This window comes from Bombus pascuorum, chromosome 3 (genome assembly GCF_905332965.1).
Source record: "Bombus pascuorum chromosome 3, iyBomPasc1.1, whole genome shotgun sequence".
NCBI lineage: Eukaryota > Metazoa > Arthropoda > Insecta > Hymenoptera > Apidae > Bombus > Bombus pascuorum.
Window position 1 is genome coordinate 14,139,763 of NC_083490.1, and position 24,394 is coordinate 14,164,156.

Genomic DNA, 24,394 nt, shown 5'->3' on the forward strand with positions numbered 1-24,394 from the left:
AGTCGAATCCGTACTTTCGATTACCATTTAGCTATGACTCACTTGCGAGAGGGGATCGTCGGTGTAGGTGGCAACCGAGTTGAGAGAGAAAGAGACGGAAAACGAAGGGCAGGAAGGCGGAAGAAGGGGAGGAAGGAAGTAAAGAAGAGGCTCCGAACGAATCACCTGTGCAACATGTAAGAAATATCGCGTTACCGTCGAACAGTAAGATTTCATGTCAGTATCCTCGTTAATGACATTGCTATGTCTCTCGAAACGACGATCTGGTTCGTTCACCCCCTCGTCTCGTTATCGATATCGCGTTATCATCCGACATCGATACCCCGTCGTCAGCCTGATTTCGTGGTAACATCGACCCATCTATCGATCGTTCACCGGGGCCACCCTGACGCGACGATGGGATGAATATATGCATACACGAAGGGGATATACTATACGTATACCGCGTTAGGCAGGATTTCCCGGAGTAGTTCGGTTGTATTTTTCTTCTCACGTCGACGATCACGTAACGAGAAAGTTCTGATTTCGTGGCAATAGCGATTATCGCGAACGAGCTGCCACGTGGAGAACTATGGGGAATAATTATTTCCACACAGACTTGGTCGTGTTCTCGACGTTTAGCCGTTCAACACTGTGTAGAAGTGGCATTTACTCCATCGTTTAATGTCGCGATGTATTTTTCCTTCTGTTCAGAGATTTTTGTATCCTCAGCTCATTTTATCAACGTTAATCATCTTGTAGTTCTTATCAGCGTACTCACGTGCGATTTTAATTGCTTATGAAATGACTATTTCAAACAACTATTATTTATTTATAATCAATTATTATCAAGCAATTAACTATTTTATGCAATTGGTATGCTTCGCTCGGTTACAGTTTTCTGTCTATCGTTTTTTGTCGAGTTGTTTCAAGTCTCCCGTGTTCTTTTGCTTTTTACAGTACAGTTAAGTACAGTTACAGTGGCTACGACGAGTATTTGCACACCGTGATTAATTAATTGGATCCAAATGTATTAAATTTCCTATCATTTAATAGTAAATACCTTCATACGGCTACTAAAATTTGATATTATAAAACTGAAATATTTGTACGTACATATGTATACCTAAACTGGTCGAAAAATGTCTCATTAAAAAATGAAAGGTTACGTGCGAATACTTTTTGTAATCCCTATATATTTTATAGACTGTTATCAAAAAACAAGGATGTCCCGAAGAAAATGATAAAACTTCCATTTTATTCAGTTTTAAAAAATAATAATTAGGATATGTTAACTATGATAACGATGGTCACTTTGTTACTAGATATATATAATTTTAACACAATGTCTCACGAACGATATTTTTCAACTCGTCGTGAATGTAAATATTGTTAGCAAAAATTACTCTGCCTCGGGATGGCTATTTTCCAAATTGCAACTGAATGCAAGATAAGAAAAGAGATACGACGTAAAGGAAATTCAAAATGCCACGAAATTTTCATTCTGAGGATGAAATTCTTACAATCAGACAAGGTTCGAACGAACAAAAGAAGGGGAATAGAGAATCTCTCGCACGGTACGACGACGATCATGGTCAACGATTCTTCTCCCACGCGGCTTCGTGTCACGAAACATCACTCTATCGAGATACAAAATCGTTTCAAGTCCCCGACCACGCGGCCCATTATCATACATTATTACCGGCGGCTCGAAGAGCTCGCAGGACGCTTGGTATGCGTGCGCGCTTATCACGAGATAATCCGCCAATCTTCTAATCTTCTTCATTTGAATCGCGGCGCAGAAACGGAACACATTATTATCGTTTATATTCCGGGTCAAGGGTGACGCGTCTACTCGGCCGCCTCCTTTCTTCCTTCGGCATGAAGCGAAGGTAAACGCGAGTTAGAGCACGCGGAGGAGGCGGAAGATCGTCCTGAGTCGCCTGCGTCTTCGTCATCTTTGCACGCCAACGTCGACGTGGGAGGAGAACGAAAAGTCGACCGTAACTAACTAACACACGTTCCTTCGGACGGATGTTGAAATATGTTTCTCCCGTTGAAGCTTCGAATATCCTATGTTAATGGTAACGCGAAATTGCTACAATCTTGAACAGGAAATTGATTCGATAACTTCTTGGTTATATCACTTTTTTAATGAACCGATATTTTGAAAATTATATTTTTTAAAAGTATTTGCTCGGCAGAAAAACGAACAAATTAGAAAAAAAAATAGTGCTGCCACTTTCCGGCAGATGTTGAAGCTTCGAAAATATAGGTCGATAGTAACGCGAAATTAGTAAAATCTTCATGTTGTTTCTTGTCTAATTTCTCATTCGCATTAACTTCCTCCAAATGTCCTGATCCATAGAAATTTATTACGTCGATTGCATAAAAGAACGCGGGTGAGACTTGCGTGCAAATATCGATCGAGTTGCAGCGTTGCGACCGGTATCGAAAATATTGAAGAGGAAACGGGCGTCAGAGAGAAATGACAGGATCTCATTTTCGTGGTAGATGGCTGGTCTTCTGTAGAAGGAAAAAAAAACAGGTCAGCATTTATCGTTCTCGAGCCATTACTCGTCGTTTGGTTGGTGTAATTGCCGTTGCAAAAGTACACGCGGTATATTTCTTTGCTCTACTTTGACTTAACTGAAACTAATGCGTCATAAAGTGGAAAAAATTTGGTCAAATACGATTCTCTCCTTTAATCGATGACTCTATTCGGACGATTTTATTGTATCGCACCGGAATAACCACAAAAATTTCTTGATAGTAAAATTCAAGAAATACACTAGGTTCATAAAAAATTAATGTAGGTTTTCAAACTATCTTTAAAACCACAGATCTCGTCTCGACTCGGAATAAACTTTTCCAATCAAATAATATCCATCGCAACGTATACGTTTTTGCCAACAAGAAATAAGTCTTCTAATTGCAATAGCGTAAAATTCCGGTGTACTAGAACTGATGAATCTTCAATCAAGCGTCAGCTTGGTTAGCGAAGAAGAACTTTGTAGAATAAGTAATGATCGCTGTGTTCGAAAAAAATGGTTGTCGGTTGTCGATAGGTTCTGTCCATCTCGAAGTCAGTAATTTGAGAGTAATTTGAGTAAAGTGAGTAATAATAATAAATTAATGGTAAAAATAAAACTATAGTTTGCAGCATGTAGAAGGACATCTGCACTGTAAAATGATATTGTAGAATAAAGAGAATGAAATGAATTATTAGCTTGATACTAAGCGTTAAAGTTTGAAACTCGAAAACTGACGCTAATTTCTTAACAACATAATTACTATCTATAAGCTGTAATAATAAGCTATAATAATAAGCAAACAGATATTTATGCAATACATTTATCTTTTAAAAATACAAAAAATGTAAATTAGTTCAAAATTCTAAATTACTCTTTGGAGCTAATTTATACGTAATGTAAGTTAATATTGGAAACGGGAAGTTTGATGTTAAGATATGATCCATAATACATTTTTTATATATCGTATATGAAGACCATAAGGGAAAACAGGGTACTTCATTTTCGAGATGCAAGAAGAAGAAGTTAGTTAAGAGCAGGTTATTTATAAAAGAGATGTATATAAGCACTCAGCTCTAAGTGATTCATTCATAAAACAAGATAATTACAACAAAGTTCCATTAAGAATAGAATTTATTTAACACCAGCAATATCATATCTCAAATTGGATATGATTCAAAGCAACTCCGAATTTGTAATATAAACTTAAATTTATATTATTAATCAAATTTAGGCTCAAAATTGTTTTTTGAAAAGTCACTTTGAAATAGAAAATTATTAATTATTCTGTTTAGAAAATCTTTCGTTTATAATTTAAATAATTAAGATCATTTTAATTTTAAGGTTTTTAAGGTTCTGTAATAAAATATTCTTTTTGTGTATTTCTTCCTAAATATTAGAAAGAGGATAAAGGCTTCGTTTCAAATTGCGATACCGTTCTTGTTAAATATTACAATTTTATTAAGTAATCGCTCTCTCTCTCTCTCTCTTTTTTTTAATAAATAGCACACTCTTCAAATTGGTTCTTGCAGATATTATAGAATTGCGCGATTTTTAAATGCCTCACTTTCCGAACAAATCGACGCAACGATTTGCAGCTTTTATTCACAAAACTTGAAGCAGATTTATTTGACAGAAGATGAATCCAACTATAGAAACATAATTATTTCCATCTGCTTCCCGACATATACCTGACAATAACAATGTTGCTTTTATGATGCGTCATAAAAGCGGTGTGCTTATTGCGTTCAACCAAAGGAAACTACCACACTTCATTTCAATATCATGCAATACTTTTCATTCGTTCTTATTCCGAGCAAATTAGCATACACACATATCCCGACTGTTAAACGTCGTTTAGCACTTAAGCAATGTCCCTGGATTGTAACATCAGCTTTTCCGTTTGATCAAACTATAGCATATTCCAATTATCATCTTAGACGTTACCTTGGATATAAAGTCTAAGCGAGTTTAAATATCTTTATTAGTTTGGACTCGATTCCCTGGTTTTAACTCTAGTAATTCTTAAACACCTTCACTTTCAACACTCTTCGCTATTCTACGCGATAATCACCCGTAAAGATAAGGACATTACGAAACAAGAAATGATAGGAAATTGCCTATCTGTTACGACAATTGAGAAAGTTGAAAAGACGAATAAAATTGACGTAAGTATGAGATGAGACGAGATCAAGTTTATAATTGGACTGTAAATATTCTGTAAATGTAAATTAAGAGATTAATAGGAATAGTAGTAAAATCGTATCGATCTTATTTTACTAAACATACTAATTTTATTTTATGTTGTTACGAACGAACATTCTACAAATTTAAATTAAAGTACAGTCTGTAAAATTTATTACATTTCATAAAACAAATATCTTCTTGTAACGTTTCTAGGCTAAAATCAATCAATGATTTTTTTACAACTAATGTCAAACAAATATATATTTCGTCAAATTTTGATTTGGCAGTATGGAAAAGTATTAATCCATTCAATGTAGGTAAAATTTACTTCTTTGTACTATTTTATTTGTCGGTCGATTATTCTACTGATATAGTTATTTAATCTAAGAATAGAGATTTCCTTTTTAAATCCAGCATTCGACAAATTATTCTAAATGGTGAACAATATTATCAGCGCACATTTTGTTTGTCAAAATAATTATTTCTGAGAAAAAGATAACTTAATTCTGTACAAACTCAGTAAACTGCATAGATTCGTGTAGAAACTTTCTGACGCGTAAACTATGTGAACATTGAGCATAGAAGGTCACTGAAAAGTATATCCAACCATATTGTTTAATTATTCATCACATCTCTTATTACTTTTCTCTGTGTTTGCTCCATCTTATCGCTGTTTTAAAGATATAGTGAAAGCAAATTCGCATGTTTCTGTTTGGTATATCAAGTAACAGTCAGATCGCATTCAGAACTATAACACGAGTCATTTATGACGTTACTTTCGAGGAATTCGCTTTCATCGGTTAATTAATTTTGGATATAGAATAACTAAAGCATATGATTCAGTTACTTGTTGGCCATTACTGAATCATCTCTTCTACGTTATTGAAATAACTAATACATTTTGTAATATTTTATTCCAAGAAACCTATATTTTATATAAAATAAATATCATTATTTCTATTACAGATAATAAAATAATATCAAATAGACAATTATAGTTTTTATTATCTTGTGATAACATTTTCTCTTTGTTTTACATTTTATTTCATTTTCACATTTTCTCACCATTATTGAATTATGAATTCAGTTTCACAAAGATTTTATTTATTAAAAGCTATCGAGGGTATAACATAGAATATACAGTTACAATTCTGTTTTTTCTATAACAGTCAATTTCTCCAATTATTTTCTTATCTGAAAAATTTCTTTCTCCTGTTTACTTTCATGTATTTTTACAAAATAATTTCAACATAACCATTGACATTGCAACAAAATTGCAATGTTCCGCCAAAATCAAAAGTGTAGCATCTTCCCCACCAATGCTTCATTTGAAAGCAATTTGTAACAACATTCTCATCTTCTAGTATCATACGATAAAACTCAATCGTTCGTATCGTGAACCTAAAAGGAAGATTGTTGCGAGATTAATCCGAGATACAGAACGAACAAAATATCGTGTGGAAGGGAAAATTACAAGCCGACTATTAAAAAGCAAACGAACACTAGGATTACGGTGCTGTGCAATATCGACGAAAGGCTGAGAAAGCAGGGTAAAGGACAGAAGGACAAGAGATAGCACGAAAGATAAAAAGAAAATCGGCGAAGATGAGGAGAGCGACGTTTGCACGCCCACGCGTGCCGTCTTAATTACGCCCAGGCCTGGCGGCTGGTTTTACGATTATGCCGGTTCGAGAAGCTCGACCGCCGGCTTACTTCCTTTTATAGTCAGCGTTAAAAAGTAATTAGGACGAAAAACCGTGGAGAAGCACGCTGGCAGATACGAACGATAACCTTAATGACGATCGTGTATGCAAACGTCCACGTATACGAAAGCGCTGCTTCGAGATAAACGCGCGCAACACCGACCACATGGAAATTGTGAGGCTGATATTGGCGGCGATAACTCTTTTCCATCGGGGCCGTCCCCGGCGTTCCTTTCAAACGGCCGCGTTAACGTCGGCCTCGTGACGGATGAACGATTTCGCGGCGAACACGAGGCAGCCGTAATTTCCGGAAAATAAGGGACCCGCGTGCGGCACATCCACCCACGAGAAATGTAAAAATCCCGGTGAAACGGCGGAATTTTTCGAATTGGACGAACGCGGGGAAAAGTTAATTGCGGCTTCCTGTCCGCGCCGGATCGACGAATGCGAAATTTTACCCTGTTATTGAGAAAAATGAAGTACCCGCTGCGAAAGCGGGGACGAAACTTCGCACATGATAAATATATTCATTTCTCATCGCGGAGGGGTTCAATCTATTCCAGCAGCAATTTTTCACCGGCTTTTTGCGAATTCAACTGTCCGTGGCTTTGGCCGTTTTTATTGCAACCAAAAACGGGACTTCAATGACGAATAGAAAATGCTTGAAATGAAAAACGTTTGACTTTTCGAAAAACAACGGCTGTGAACACTGTACTTTTGCTCTCTCGCTTTTTTTTTTTTTTTTTTAATGGAATAAACACAAAGTGGCGGAAAATTATATAAGCGACCTTCTATGTTATACTGAAGTTTTTATATCTTTTTCATCCTACTTTATACCGTACCGTGTACTTGATCAATTTAACTACATATTGTATTCCATTGTCCTTTATGAATTCTTTTCCTCTTTCAGTTTATATTCTGTGCTTTTCCGAGTAATTAATTTGTTCAGTCAGATAATTTGACATCCGACAAAGCGTGTAATTTTCAATAATTTCAACAAGTTCTGTATATTCGTACATCGGATAAGAACACGTATTCTTTAGAAACAACATTTAATTTATTTTCAACGATTTTATATTCACTGTACAGAATTTCCTTTTTCAATTAATTCAATTATTACTGAATTTATTGTTTTTTCTTCTTTCATACTTTCGTAAATAATTTATCATATGTTTTTCTTATAATATTCAAACAGTTGTCTATACTACCATTGGAGCCAAAATTAGGTCACAGAGAAATATATTTCATTATATATGTGATAATTTGCAAATGTAAGAACCTATCGATAACCCCATTACATAACACACGATGCGATCTCGTTCTCTGGCTACGAGGACATCGTTTCAGGAAAAACACCCTCTTCCACGTTGCAGTATCATCTGTGGAGACGCGATAGAGGAAAGTCGTAGCGCATCAAGGGCACTGGCGATAAAATAAAATTTTATTCGAGGGACGTACGGTCCCATGGTTTTTAGTAGAACGATGGACGGATGCGGATGGAGGATAAAGAAACTAAAGAAACGACGGCGATGTGTTTCAGGTGAGAAAAGTGTGCGGCCGTTCGGAACTACAGCCATCGAATCAAGGGACCGTTACGGATGCAGCTGCAACTGAGAAGTCGACGTCAACCGGGCTGGAGATGCACGCAGCTGCGCCGACTACCACACATCGAACATTACCGACGCAGTTGCACACGCAGCTGGGTAATTTCTTGGCCAGTGTCGTCAGGTCTCGGACCTTCTATGGCACTCTGGCCGACACGATCTGCGAAGAGTATCCGGACAAACGATGTTGGAACGGCGAACGCATCGGAGAGTGAGTACATTTGCCATTTTGTTACCGCGTCTTCAACCGGACGCCGCACCACGCTGCACAGTGTGTTACAACCACCATCTAACCAGGAAAATGTCATAACTTTAATTATCTACTATTATCTAACTTTTGCTTTTCTTCGATTTTCTAAATTCTCGGGGATCCTCGGTTAGAATATTATTTTCCTATAAAAATGACTTCGGGCGTTAGTAATCTTTGCTGCCTGAAACAATTGCGGCCAACGTTTTGTCGTTTGTAACGTTTAAAATAAATCTATGAAAGAAGATTACATATCTAAATTCCATATTAACTTTGATTATCTACTATTATCTAACTTTTGCTTTTCTTCGATTTTCTAAATTCTCGGGGATCCTCGGTTAGAATATTATTTTCCTATAAAAATGACTTCGGGCGTTAGTAATCTTTGCTGCCTGAAACAATTGCGGCCAACGTTTTGTCGTTTGTAACGTTTAAAATAAACCTATGCAGGAAGATTACATATCTAAGTTCCATAGTAAAAAAGATTACGCGAAGACGACATTTCCGAGAAACCTGGAGGATAATTAACTTTAAAGAACATGCACTAAAGAATACGTGTAACTTGGTTCTTTAAGTAAAATTATATGCATCGATACGAATCGATTAAAATTTCACTGCTACCTTACAATAGCGAGAGGTTTTGTTTTTTAGTTTCTTCAAACATCAAGCGCACTATTTTGTCAGCTTTTTAATCTTGAAATTCACGAACGCTATAAATACTCTACATACGAACGTCACTTGTAATTCGTTTATTTCAATTGCTATCCTATACCGTATCTGCGGGTTATTATTATGGATTGTAAAAGAGAAATAAATAAAAGAATTAATGTATGTACATAGTAACTTGAATAGTTAAGCACTGCATGATGTCAGTTTGCATGACGTCCCATGACTTTTGCGCGGTCAGACGACCATTTTAGCTTCAGCACACTGTACACTGGCGAGATCCGTAAATTGTTAACAAAGGACACGCCTCTGCCGCGACTCATGCTTGAAGTTTATGGGTTCACCAGCGAAACCATTAAAATCATATTTGAATCAGTACTCGCACGGTTTTACGAGCCGCGAAGCTTTTATTGTCGTTGATTCTCCGTGAAACGGCTGGATATTCGTGACTGAACGATATTAGTTTCCATTTTTTAGAAGTATGGTTTTGCAAGGTATAAGTAGGTACATAGTTTATTGACACACAAAAAGAACAGTAATAGTGAGTTTAAAAGCATGAAATGGTGGAATTTGAAAAAGGATTATTATAGCTTTTGAATTTGCTTGATCATTCTTCTTTAGCTTTAGAGCTTTGATACTTGGAATTTGTCAATTTTCCATAGATTTTGCCACAAATATTATTCAATTCCTCAACGCGTTAATTTTGATTAGACTCTTTATAAAAGAAAAGAAAACAAATAACACTGAAAATTAGTTATGATATATATTCTTTGTAAAATGTGTATATTAAAGTACTTTAATTTAGGATATCGTAGCTTCAATTTATGGGGATTAACGAATAAAATTGAAAATCTTCGTATAATAGAAATAATAAAAAAATATCTGACTTGTTAAATTTAGCTATTGGTTAACTGTCATTGATAAATTTTTTAAATTCAAATTTCACATTCTTTTTTCAAAATTTCTTATCTTACTTGAGATACTACTATTTTGAAAATTTAATAAACTTCAAACATATCGGTAATTAGAAACATCAAGACAGTTGTGACTTTGTCAATCGTATTACTAATACAATGTTCCATCTCGTTCATTATTAAGTGTAATTTCAGGAAGCTCGATATTGAAAAACAAACGAAATATTACATTTTTTACAACATAACAGTCTATAATCAATTTTCTTTCTTCTATGAACAATTTTCTAACAATTTCAAAAAAGCCATCGGAGAAAAGCCATTTCTACTAAACGAAATCGCACTAGAAACGTTTTATTTCATTGATCATCTCGAATTGTACGATACGTGCAACAATAACACTGTCTACCGTCAAGTAAAATAAAAATCGATTGGTCCGATTGCACTTGCATTCGCGGCGAACAGGTGCACGACTGTGAACGATTGTGTTAGTAAATGGTTTGGGACCGGAAAGGATTGGTAAGAAAGCGTGTGTTGGCTGAGAGTATGCGTGGAACATGTTCGTCAATGATCGAGTCATCGTTGAGAAACGATTTCCAAGCACGTACACGGTTCTCCTCTTTGCCCCTTTACTCTATTCTCGGTTTCTCTCTCGATCCTTTCTCTATCAGTAGCGTGCCGATATACGGTTTTAGACCTGCGATAGAATCAGCTTCGTAGACACATCAGGCAAAAATGAGCTGCGTCAGAAGTGCAGAAAGGAGAAGCGACGACATTTGCATCTCGTGACCAGACTTCAGATTTTAAACGACCTCTTCTCAACTCTTCCTTCCTAGTTTCCTCGGGACAACGAAGGCGATTCATAGTATCGACTAAGTCTTTAAACCTAACTCTAGCTGGAATGCTAATCTGTAAATCGAGTTTGTCCAGTTCTACTTCTTTTTACGTTTGCGCGACAGTCTTTCTTTCTCTGTACAATGTTTTATTCCCTTCTCTATCCTGACTTTCCTTTCCGAGGGTTGGAATTTGTATAAGGGTGGATAAGGTCAAGTCCAACAACTATTATGCATACCGGAGAGTAGCTCTATCCGGTCTTTAACATGTAGGAATTTTCAAATAACATTAAGACCCATATGGATTTACAACGCGTGGGTCATAGGATTACGACGCTGCATAAAGTTGAACTTCGAAATAGCGCGAAGGTTCGAAGATAAAACGCTACGAACAATCGCCTGTTCACCATCGTACAAAATATGTATACCAATATACATATTTATCGAGACCTAGGAATAGAGGAAATTAAAGACGAAGTTAGTAAATATGCCATAAATCATAACTAAAGCCGTGCATTCACCGAAGCGACAATGAAGACCTTTTCGTTGATGTTCCGTGTATCTTGGAAAAGTCGCCGTTTGTTACCGAATGTTTCTCCAAGTTTCTTCGTGTTTCTGTTGCCGGAAACAAATGTCGTCGCATGTTCCTTGTTCTCGTCCGGAACAGTAAAGATCAAAGAAAAATAGGAAACACGCGACAATGCGTAGCAACAGAAACTAACGTTCCTTCTGTGTATGTTTATTGCTAGTAGATACAGCAACAAGATACGACGAAAAGTTGCTCATTGTTTCTTCAGTGAGTATAAAGCCTTATATTGCTGTGTAAATTTTCTCGTTCAAAGTATACCTTCTACAAACGTTGACATCGTGACATTTTTTTAAATAAGAAATCTTGGATCTATCATTAAAAAGAGGGACTTTCAATATTTTTTACAACCTCAAAAATATTTAATCGTCACTATCTAAACTTTTAATGCCTAAAAAAAAAATGAAAATTTATTAATCTCAAATTTGTCATTACAAAAACCTATCGCATCGTCTGTAAATTTTAGAAGCACATTTTAGAATCTATGCAGAAATAGCTGGTATCAAATTCTTATAAAGTATTAGTATAATAATTAGTAATAATAAATAAATAATTATTAGTATAAAGGTCGAAGGCAAAAGGTACTGTGAGATATGTAAAAAAATTCTGCAAAGTATTTACTTACAAACTGTTTACTACTTTTTGATTTTAGAAAGCTAGAATCCAATATTATTTTTGTAATTTTCCATTGACAGTTTCGATGTTCTTCTAACACAGGGACAGTTTATTTTCGGTTCTGGCACTTTTGTAACACGTACACAATGTCAATGATGATCTCGGAAATTTAGAGACGAAAATTTGAATTTCAACTTGAGTCAAAATTTGTAAATACATTTTGCTATTAATTGCATACTGACTTTGAAATGTGGAAGCAAATATTCTACTTAGAATTTAAGTAAATTTTTAATCTAATAAAAAATAAAATATCGCATTATAAATGGCATTTGATTAAATATTATGTTCAGATCAGAACTTAATCCTTTTAGAATAACCTCACTTTAAAAAGAATTCTTGTCGTCGCTCCAAATTAAATTACCGCAGCGAGATTATCCAGAAAGTTTGTAAAGTAACTTCGTTTAATCAAATTTAGTACCTTTAATAGTCGCTATAAGAAAGTTTATAAAATTTCATGCTTCTTGAAGAAAGAATTCATCGTAATTTATTTTAAACTAATTTAAACAAATTATGAAAGAAAGAGGAAGATAAATAAGAAATAGATAACAAACGTAGCTTCATATTTTTGAATAAATCAGTCTCTGCTTTTATATCGTTAAAATAATTTTAACCCAGCAGCCTATCCAGTTTAATTCATACAATTTACCAGAATATCAACTTTTTCTGATCACCTGTATCGCACGCGTAAGGAAATATATTCATAAAAGGATAAATGAAAAACACAAAAGGAAATTAAAAAAGAAGAAATTTTGATGTATCATGTCAAAGTCATTTAGAGGAACACCAATCCGGATATCACGAGTGACAAGCATGAATATCAAACATGTGCAAATTCGAAACAGGAAGCTGTCAACCGAATGCAGAGAGAAGCGTGAGAGAAGAGGAGAAACTGCTACAGTGTTTCACCATCGACAAAGCAAACTTTTTGTTGTGCTCCGGTATACGTTGCACCGAAGAATAAAACGAAATTACAACAGAAAAGAAGGAGTAAAAAAAAATTGGGGTGGGGAAGAAAAAAAAAGGTAAGGGAAGTAATGTGAACGCATTTTAATGTAACGTTTCAATTAATATGCGGGTGAAAAGGAAACGCGAACGGAATAATAACCGTGGGAACTGATGCGTAAAAAATTTGTCAAATCCGGCACACCTCGTAACCGTGTACGTAACGCGAATCGTGCATATTCGTGAGGGGTCCACAACAACTGCATGCAAATTCTCCTGTGATTAATGTAAATCATTCGAACCAATGGTTTTATTTCGAATATTAATACGCGAGATAGCGTGATCGTGTGGTCAGCGTCGCAATAAAAATTAATATTGTTATTATTCTGTAATTGTAACGAATGCAACGAACACATCGAACGCGTTGTAAAATAGCGATGTCAAAGATTTTCGATATATTTAGTTTCGATGAATTATTCATCGTCGTGATGTTCGTGACTCGTGAGTCCGTGTATGAAATTGTAATCGAGAAACCGGGCCCTAATTACCGAATGATGCGGCAGATTTATTGAAATTAATTTCGAAAATAAATTTGTAATCGCAATGAAAAATATTATCGAACAACGGCATTTTGCCAATTATAAATTGTCAAAAGAAATATCACGTATTCTAACGTGTCAATCAATGCAGTTTAATCAGTTTGAAAAGCATTAGTTCGACGTTTTTAAATGACATTCTTAAACAATCTCGTACGAAACGAGGCAAAAATCCACAAAATTATTTTACACTGAAGTATTTCACTTGACTACACGCACATCCATTTGTCAAGAGCTTTCAAGTTTCGTAATGAAAATTAAGTATTTATGATGTATGTGTACTCGCTTGTCAGTAATGCAGAATTTCTTAAAAACAGTTTCGTACGAGTCATCTTTATTTCCCTGTGCTTGCATGGACTATTGCCAATGTTAACACTTGATGCACGACAAACTGTTACATGTTTGAGCACTGCATTTTCAAAATCGGGGACTCAAACGTTAAAACGCTGCAAGCCAACATAATATTGACGCTCAACTGTCAGAGATAAACATAAATAGCACAGTTGTTGAAAGAAAACGTTAGATTTCGTTCTCGGGTCCGAAATACTTGCTCCTGTCACGTGTAATAAAATTGTGGAAGAAAAACGAGGAACATGAAACGAAAATCGAAACATTTACAACTACAATGTAGAAAGTTTTGTAGCGGAGGAAAACCGTTCTGACAACTGACCAGCAAAGAAAGAGTGGCTCAGCAGTGAAGATAAATAAATAAAGAGATACGTTTATCACGTACGCTTCGTATCTGTGAGAACTTCCAATACAAACACTGCAATTAACGAGGTGAAATAAAAAGGTAAATGTGGACTGCTTTATTTTAAACGTGTTTAATGAACGAGTAAAAAAAGATTCGAAAGCTGAGTTGAAAACGGGACGTGACCGTTATTTGTTTATTAAACAAGGACATTTGGAATGCAATGACTCACATTGCGTGCGATTTCTTATTGTACGATGTACTTAATACTTAATGAAATATCGCGAGAGGGAAATCTAAGCGAATTGAAAGCTAAATATAAGAGCTCGGTCACATGAGCGTTTTTGTTACAAATGTTTTGACGGACGCGACGTCGAATTTTGACGGACGTTGTGACTGCGGTTACAGCCCATTTTGTCATCCATGCTTACAATGACTCACAGGAATATTTCGGACACTTATCATATATGCATGTTATATAAAACGTTTTCAGGTGTCATTTTCACCGAGACGCGATTACCATGATTATAACATATAAAATGTATGTAAAAGTTACAAAACGTTCTTTCGCAAATATATATACTTAATAAAAAATTAATATATAGAGTATATAGAGCATAGAGCATGAATAGCTATCTTAGAAATATTATAATTAATGTTAAAGGTGGTCTCATTAAATATGAAGGATTATTAATATAATGATTACTTGATTGTTTCAATTGTGTGATTTTATGATGTGTATGTTTCAATAATACACATAGTATAGTAAAACAAAATTCCTATAAGCAAAGAGTAGGTTTCAAATATTTTCACGAATCACTGTATGAACTGGTAGAAAGATATAGAAGCAGGAATTTTTGAGTTTTACCGTGTTAGAGTTTTATTAGAAGGTGCATTTTATTACACACTATTATCAGAAAAGAGTATACATTTTTATTCTGAAATTGAATGCCATAGCAGAAGTGAGCACGTATTAATTAATTTTGTTATAAATAATCTCTAGTCTTTTTTTAAAACGTATCCAATTTTCTGTTGCCTGAAAACCTCACGAACTTGGATATGCAAATTAAATTGATAAATCAATGAGAGAGATCGATTAACAAAAACAATCCTGTAAAATTATTAAAATTGTTCGGAATATAAGAGAGCAAATTAAGAAATTGCTGAAGATATTGAATGAAGAAATTTGTAAATGCATAAAATATTTACCAAAGATCACAATGACGTGCTTTGCTTAATTCAAATATTTATATTGTTGATAGTTGCAAATAGTTGTTCGTCACATTATAGGTACTGGCAAGAGTTGAGAAAAATTTGACAACCCGTGTAACGATTACAAAAGATTTATTTTTGCTAATTGCAAAATGCAAAGAGATTACGAACGCAGTAACGTAAATCTTAATAAACACTCTTTTATTTATTATTATTTTTATTTTTAATTTTCTTCATTAAACGTTCCTATTTGTTTCTATAACTATTTACATTTTTTGTCTCATCCCTTTTATTTTAAACTTGAGAACTTGTTACGTTATTCGTTTCAACGTAAGGTCGAAGTCGAAATACAATTATAATAGATAGAATTATAATGTATTTTCCAAATATAAATGAGAAACAATGGTTATATCATGGATAAAATTTCTTGATCGTTCCTATGTCAATTATTAACTTGGCAACATCGATTTTCTAAAAAATATAAATTTTATTAAAAAAATAAACCTTAAAGTTCAAAATAAAACATATGTATTTAATATGTATAAATAATATATGTTTTCAACTACATTTTACGTTATATAATATCGTGATGTCATTAGCATATAGATACTCACGTTGCATAAATATTCGATCGTTTTTACGATCTATTGTGCATATTTTAACGAGAACGAAAAAGAGGAATGAAGTATTTATTACGGTGTTGACATCGTATTTTAGATAATGGAAAGTTGAATGAACGTCTGCTAGTGGGATAAATCCCGTTTAATATTTACGATACATACAAGTAATACGATAAAATTGTCTATTGTATAGAGAGCATTAAGACCGACAACAGTAAATTCGTATTCATATATATGAATAAAAGTCGCATTTTTGTTATTCACATTACTCGTGAGTCTGTCTTAAATATTTAAACGAAAGTCGCATATAGGCTTTTTTTATTTGATTAAAAAGAAGCCCCGCTCATTAGCATAGAGATAGAACTATATAGGTGGACCCATTTAAATCGACACACTCGAATTTCTTCGAAACTGTTGACGACTACTAAAAGATGCGTCAGACAAAAATTGAATGGTTTCAGGGGGCACATTATCCGATGTAAGTTTTCCCCATGAGGACGCTTAGAGAACCTACGAAGATCAACTTGGCTTTTTTTTTTAATGGAATCATATATTTTTTTAATGCATTAGTATGTTATCACGAGTAGTATATATATCACTTCTGACGTAATGGTAAATACTATTAGGTTATCTAATAAATTACGCTGTTCTTTCAAAGACTTTTGTTCCTTTTATCAAAACATTCTGATACGTGTATTTTACATTATTTAGCGATCACTTATGAACAATATTTTCCAAATATCAAAACGATTAAACAATTCGTTTTATCATTAATAGTGGAATAAATCTGTAATATCGCAAACTAGAACGAAACTGAATAATTTCTGCTGTATCATAAAAGAAGTCTATAGTTTTATATGTATTGTAATAAACAATTTTTGTATTAAACAGTCATAATGTTCGGTTTTCTTTCATCGTTGTCATTAAATGGTTCAATTATAATCACTCGTCACTGCAGCTAACATAAGTGATATTTTTGTCTTATTGCCCAAAATCAACTCTGATAGGTAAACGAATTTATTACAGGATTTAATCAGAATGATCTTTAAGATATTATAGATACCTTTTTAATTCTTAGTTATCTTTAAGTATACAGACTATACAAATTACGCAAATTTTAGATGAGTATGTACTCTCACAGTACGTGTCTTGATAAAGCAGTTGTAAATTCTAAACCAGTACCCAGAGGATACATTTCGTATTTTAACGAATCGCAGTAGCGTACTGGCGTCGTTTTACATCTACGCGGAAAGCGACTCAAATTGTTAAATCATGCAAATGTATTCGGTCGGAGTAGTGAAATTACAGACGACTACATTGGATCAGCCAAAAAAAGGTTAATCTACTTACGGAACTTTTTTATCTACCGATATGTTCCATGGTTTTCGATTAGTAATTACGAACTCTATAAAAATTGAAGACGTCTAATAACCGCTTAATGAAAAGAAAATTCATTTTATTATGTACTTTTATTCAGAAATTAAATACATATTATAAAAAAATGAATCTTCTATTTATACATATATTTTTGCATTTTTTATTGGTTTTTTCAATTAGCATTATCTATGATATTAATAACTTTTGAGGATACACACAAGTTATAGATAGAATTCTGCTGATTAAACAATCCTTATGATTTCGTAAACAATGAATTAAATTGCTAATAATACTAATACTAATAATTGCTAATAATAAAATTGCAAAATGAACAATTGTTCATAATTGTATATCATAATGACTATCAAATTGAAATTTGTAATAGTATTCTATTATCAATCTTGTTGCTACTGTGAATTTGCAACTTGTACAATTTCCCTGATACTTGGTACTAATTTAATTATGCAAGAAATGAATTGAAAACTGTCATGTTGTAGATTACTCAGATTTCTGTTACGCAAGTAGTTTTTCCAATTGCTTATTCTTATGACGAGTAAGATTTATTTCATTTATAAAAGTTAACTCGTTTTATTACCAAGCTTGTTACCACCGTTCGAGAGAATTTACTTCACTCGCAACTGGAAATTTGCAACTCATAGGATTTCAATAATAATGTTAATTCAATCGTGCGAGAAATCTAGAGAGCCCTGATCTGTCATTATAATTTCCAAAGTTTTTTTTTTTTTTTTTTTTATTTTATTTTGGTTATTTTACAATTTGTCCTTATGGACATTTGGTAAAGTGTTATATCTTGTTGGTGAAGAAAAAAAAAATAAAAAATAAATATAGCATGTGGGCGGCTACCCCCAGCGGGGTGCCAGCTTCGTTTTTTCTAAGTTATATCTTTTATGTATTTCCAAAGTTTGATTTTTAACAAGCGTACGAGCCATTCGTTGAAACTATATCCCGTACCCACGTCTCCGTGAAAATAACGCGATAATCTATTTTCTCCTTGAGGAAAGTTCACGTTCCCCTCGATGTACCTCCTTGTCAGCCAGCAAAGAGGAACAAAATCGATTTAAGAGTTCATAAGAACATAACGTAAAATGCAATGACGAGAGAGGAAAGCAGGGGTGTGAAAAGGAGAGAAAACGGAAAAGAGAAGCAATAGACTGAAGGAGCAACGAGAAGGTTGGAGAAGCGAAAAATAGCACGGGGAACGTTGCAACATTGTGACCTCGTAGACAAGGCGTTTGGCCACGTTCGTGGCGAACGCATCGGGCCGCATCGCGTTACTTCGTCCCTGTTAGTTCCTTTGGTCCGGTCTCCTTCCTCTTTCCGTACGTACGGATGATTATATGTATACGTGTATGCATTGCATATGTAACACACAGAAAGAGAAAAGTAGGCGACGTCGTCGCGTCGTGGCGCCCGTTTGCTCTCGTTGCCAGACTCTTTGGCGGCCTGGCGTCCCACAGGCTACTCCGATTTTCTCTCTCTCGCATCTCCCGTTCCGTACAGTTCTCCCACTACTAGTTTGTTATTTCTTATCGCGTCGAACTGCAACGTCCGCGACGCCGCGTCGCGTTTTAACTCTCTGTTTGTTCTTCTCTTCGCTGATCGTTCTTTCCCACACACGCGATGTCTCGCGATCACCATCATCGAAGAGAGGATGGTCGTTCGATGGACAGTCCTTCGGTCCTCGTTCGATTCCCGCGATCATTTGTCATCGCGATACACGTTGGGGGGATAACATCGATCCACCACGTGCGTTCCTTTCGTCCACAAGGGCGAAGGGTAAAGTTTAATTCGCGATGCTATCACGATACGCGATTACCTTCCTCGTTGATCGTACACGCACTCCGACTATGTTACCCTCGCGTCAACCTCGTTATTACGCTATTAACGTTGGCATTCCTTTTGTGGACTGTTTGATCGCCCCTGGGAATCGTTCAGCCCGATTTTGATATTTGCTTGTTTGAGGATGACGTGTAGCTACGTATGTCGCGATACGTGCATGGTACTTGCAAATGTCAACTGCATAGAAGCTTTTTACGGAGAAAATTACGTTATATGTTATAGTGTGTTGTTGCTGCAACTGTTGTCTCACTAAAAAAGGCCCTATGTCTTGTAATTACTTAGTATTTTGCAACAGCTATTCGTTATACATATTTGATATTTGGTACAAAATTCTAGTAAATACACAGTACATATTTCTTTTTCCAATTATGTACGTTCCCTAACCATATTTCCAGGCAATGATAAGATAAAAAAATCGTATACAAAATTATCAGTTGCTGCTATGGTTAATAACGTATGATAAATGAAAAAATATTTAATCATAATATGGAACCTTATCATTTACTTATCATTCTCGCATAGGAATACTAAACTTATCTGCACTCGCATTAAAATATTAAACTTCCTGACATTACATCACATTACACATGAGACCTGTACTAGTTCGAAAGATACAGCGGTCTGTATAAAATACGTGCTAATAATGGCATGCACGATGCAGCCTTCAAGATTCCTAGTTCCGTAGCTCACTGCATGGCCACCTATTTTGCGCATCTTATTGCTCTATTTGCTCACTTTCGTTGACCTCGTTGCCAGACTGTCTGATCCATCGTCCTACATACTGTAGTTATTGATGACCTTTTTTCGTCTATGTTACTATTGCGTCAAATCCCGACCTCCGCAATGCAGTTTCCCTTATTTGTCTTTCATTATTCATGTCCATCTATATCGATAAGTCGCCACTGTAGGATTTTTGTATCGTTTAGAATTCTCGTGTTTCTTATAAGGGAAACTTCATAAGATGCGTTGCTTAATTATTAGAATTTTTAATTAATAAAAAAGTAACTGGCCGTTTGTTATTGAACTCTTTCGTTTCTGAATTATTTTTTGTTACGAATACATATTTCTCTAAGATTCTATTACTTGGTAAATAAGCACAGCGCAGAACTACAAATAAAATAAAATTCATTTGATTATTTTTGTATGAAATTGTAGTTCCAATGTGAATAGTATTTAATTTCATAATTATAGACGAGTATACGAATACTGTAGGGACAACTTAACACGTTAATTAATTTTTATTTATGACCTATTTGCTTGAATTAAAGAATATCTTACGCAATTTGAATTCCTCTAAGCATATTGAGAATTAATATACTTGAATCGTTCGAGGGAAATATTTTACATACATATCGTAAATTACTCGTTCTATTTACTTTTAGTTACTCATCAAAGTGCAGGTGCATTATGCAAACGATCGTAATACGAATTTTCCACTTGAAATTTCCTTGCAATGATTAATCAGTGTGACAACGTGTCGTGTCGCCTTGCAATAAAATAAATATAATCAATGGAATTAATTTTATCGATCGGCTTTCCGTAAGAAGAAACTAGTCACCGCGCCTACAGAACTTTTCCGTCCTATCTTCTTGCTTCGTCCACGTTTTGCTCTTCTCGCCCCTTTTCCACAGTCTATTTCACCGTTTGCTTTTATCCGCTCTCTCATCTTCAGCGCCATTACTCATCCTCACTTTCTGAATCTTTCCCATTAAAAACCTGTACATACGGCGCCCAGTCGACACGTATATCCTTGCTGCCTCGTTTTCTTGTCGTCGGTTCTTCCATGGACTTCCCAGCCCCTTACGCCCGATTATAAGAACGACATTGTAAGTTTTTAATTGAAGCCAGATCGGACGGACGATTTAATGGGACCGTGCATCTTAACGATATAACTTTCGCCCGATCAAAATGCTGGCAATCGAACGAACCTGCCGGTTAACATTTTTTTATGCAAATCACCAACCACGCCAATGGTACGGCGATTACCGATAATAATTGTCGTTGGCGCCAAACTATATCGTACTTGAGTATCAAACCTATCTAAGTGATTTGCATCAAACAAGATCTACAACTTCCTTTAACATTTTATAAATAACTTCCTCAAAAGCTAATGGTGGCGAACCGATCGGTCCCATGCTAAGCGCAGATCGAACTTTTCTTATTCGTTTTGTATCATTTATACCGGAAAAATCATACGCGGATAGCGATTCTTGTAATATTCGACAGTCTTGCTTGACTTAACCCGATAGTGTATAATCGATTGGTTTGTTCTTCGTTTTGCAAGAAATTTCATTTAGGAGATAGTATTATGTAAAATCGTTTGGAAATCTAATTACGTGCGGTAAATGATGGCTCGTAATATCTATAACGAATTCTGAGAACAGGAAATTTGCGATAGATTGATGTAATTTGCGAGGAGTAGTTTTTTAAACGGCATCTACGTAGTACTTCTTTTTTTATTTCTTCTGGTGCTTTTACTGCATCGTCCAAGGTTATAATAAATGCTGTAACTATTTTTAAAACTTTCATATTTATACTTACGCGTAATTCTTTAAACGTTTGGAGCAATTTTATGCTTTATGTATTGTAGAAATGTTTCTCATTTCCTGTACGCATAAACCAATGACAGCAATGATAAAATACTATTAATAATGCAACATTCATTATGATATATTTATTATCGCTATTATAAATGAATAATTTGTTGAAGCGATACTCTTGTACTTAACACACATAACTGATGCAACACATTAACAAGGAAAAATATATTCTCAGACGTTTGCAGGAAATTTTCATACTTATCAGACTGCTTAATTAAATATTTCGTATGTTCCATACAAATAGTAATTGTATCAAATAAATATCAAATATAATTTTCTATCTTTTACAAGTTACTTAATTTAAAAATAGAGCATTGTTTTCAATATATTTATTTGTTTACATTTTTATCTAATTTTCTAATGTAATTTCCAAAATCTTTCCAAATCTGATAGTGGATAAAGAAAGATAACCGCAAACATTTTAGGTATTGATCGAAAACGCAGCTACTAGCTGGGAATCAATAAGCATAGCTATAACATAGCTGGGCACAATTCAAAAACATTAAAAGAAAAAACTATTCAAAGGCTTTTTAGAAATTCATATTTTCTCTTTCAGCTGCGGCTTTTTTGCAGTTATCGTATAATAATGTATGCGGTAAAATATTGTAAAAGTTTAAAACACTTTTTCAATGCAAAACACTTCAATTATGTATATATCCGATATCATTCAATAGAGCAATAACATTAAAAATATAAATGCAAAGTTATTTATAACTTATATTTTTTTTATATAGCTTTCCCGATAAATTCAATTATTATACAACACTTTATTCAATTTAATAACTATTCGATTGTTATAAAATACAATGAATTTATAGACCAAGAGAATTTTATTTTCTATATCATTAAATTCCTAATAATAAAAGAATTATTGAATCTCAAGAATGCTCGGTAAACCTATCAAAAATCTATGAAATAAAATTTATGAATCTACGAAAAAGACTGAATCTATGATTTAGTCAAAATTATTTATTTTCCACTAATAAAGAAATGGATTGTATGCAAAATGTTCATTAAAGATGTAGTTCATATCTCAATATATAATTAAGTAGATTTCTTCGATCTTTTAAACAGGTTTTTACTTACTGTTCCAATTTCTTTAATTTTGTACACCGAATATCATGTTTCTTAAATAATATTTGCCATACATGTATATGAGTGAAGAAAAATTCTCGATAATTTGGAAATAAATAATCCCTAATCTTATCATATTTATACAATGTTTGAACCAATCTTTCATGTATATCTTCTTTATACTTATTATCGAGCAATAACATTGCATTTAATCAACAATTTTCCATACGTTTATCTTTATAAGCCAAGTCACAAACGGTTACTATTATAAAAAAAAAATCAATTCTTTTACGCTATGTACGTGTAAAGCCAGTATTTAGTTTTAAGAGATAAGTTAATTTCCATTTCATGGAAAGCATTGTGTACGAGTGGAAATTTACATGATAAGCGAATGCTTGGAACGGATACACCTTCATGTATCATAGGAAAGAGGAGTGAAATGTGAAAAATGGCGCGTCAAAATTCTTTTCATTTCTCTCGCAAAATTTACGGCTTATTTTTCACGCTGACGTATTTTGATGTCAACAACTCGCGGGGCGTCGCGTCCCTCAATATCTTTTTCCATCTCTAAACTGTTAGTAATAAAATGATAAAAGTACTTCCAATATATTCTTTTAGTTTCGCTTATATCTCCAAGTACTTTTTTTTTTGGTATTATTACGATTATTGCATTTCTTCCCAAAATTAAACAAGTTTTTGGCAATAAAAAAATACGATTGGCTGGGAAGTGACTCGAAAACCGCAACATGGTTAATAATGAGACAAATGATATAAATGATTGGCGGAATTGATAGAAGCACCGATGGAAATTTCATTTTGCAATTTTCAATGTTTCACTTTTTTATGCAATATTTTTAACAAATGCAATCGAAGTAATTTTAACAATAGTTCATAGCAAATTGATATTTATTTACAATAATTTATACATATATGATATACTAATATAAATTTTTATTAACTTTCAGCCCATTTTATGCTTAAATAGATTTATACGGAAAAAGTTTTCCTACAAATAATTAATACGTACCTATATCTAAAACTAAAGAGATAAAATGTTTATTATTGAAATCTTAAAAAATACACGACACAGATCGACAGTTATCAACTTATTTACAACTATTTCTATTTCTCTAAACATATGACCATAACATGCATATTTCTTATACTTTTTAAATGAATCGGGCAAAACTATATTTTTCTAAAAAACCAGTTGATATGCATCTTGGTAATTTATATAGTTAAGTATGCAGAAACATATGCATGGAAAAATGACATCGACTATTTATATCCTTAAGTTATTGCTAACTGTTACTAAAATAAAAGAAGGAATCAAAACTGTTCCGGAAAAGGAAGGGAAAAAAGAATAGCACGCGTAATGGAAACGTACACTGCCTATATGTTGTGTTTCAGGCAACAACTTTCTTTTATTCCTTCACATAAATATACGAACGTTCCGAAGCGTGTCACGCATTTCTGCGAGAACATATTCTCGGACCATAC

General features: G+C 34.1%; 1 protein-coding gene across 1 annotated transcript in view; it reads left to right on the forward strand.

Moving 5' to 3' along the window:
- Positions 1 to 24,394, forward strand: part of LOC132904912 (division abnormally delayed protein) — a 250,681-nt gene that overhangs the window by 169,181 nt on the left and 57,106 nt on the right. The window contains exon 5 of the mRNA XM_060955747.1: positions 7,941 to 8,215. Within this exon, the coding sequence (XP_060811730.1) occupies positions 7,941 to 8,215 (275 nt within the window). The remainder of the gene's footprint in view (positions 1 to 7,940; positions 8,216 to 24,394) is intronic.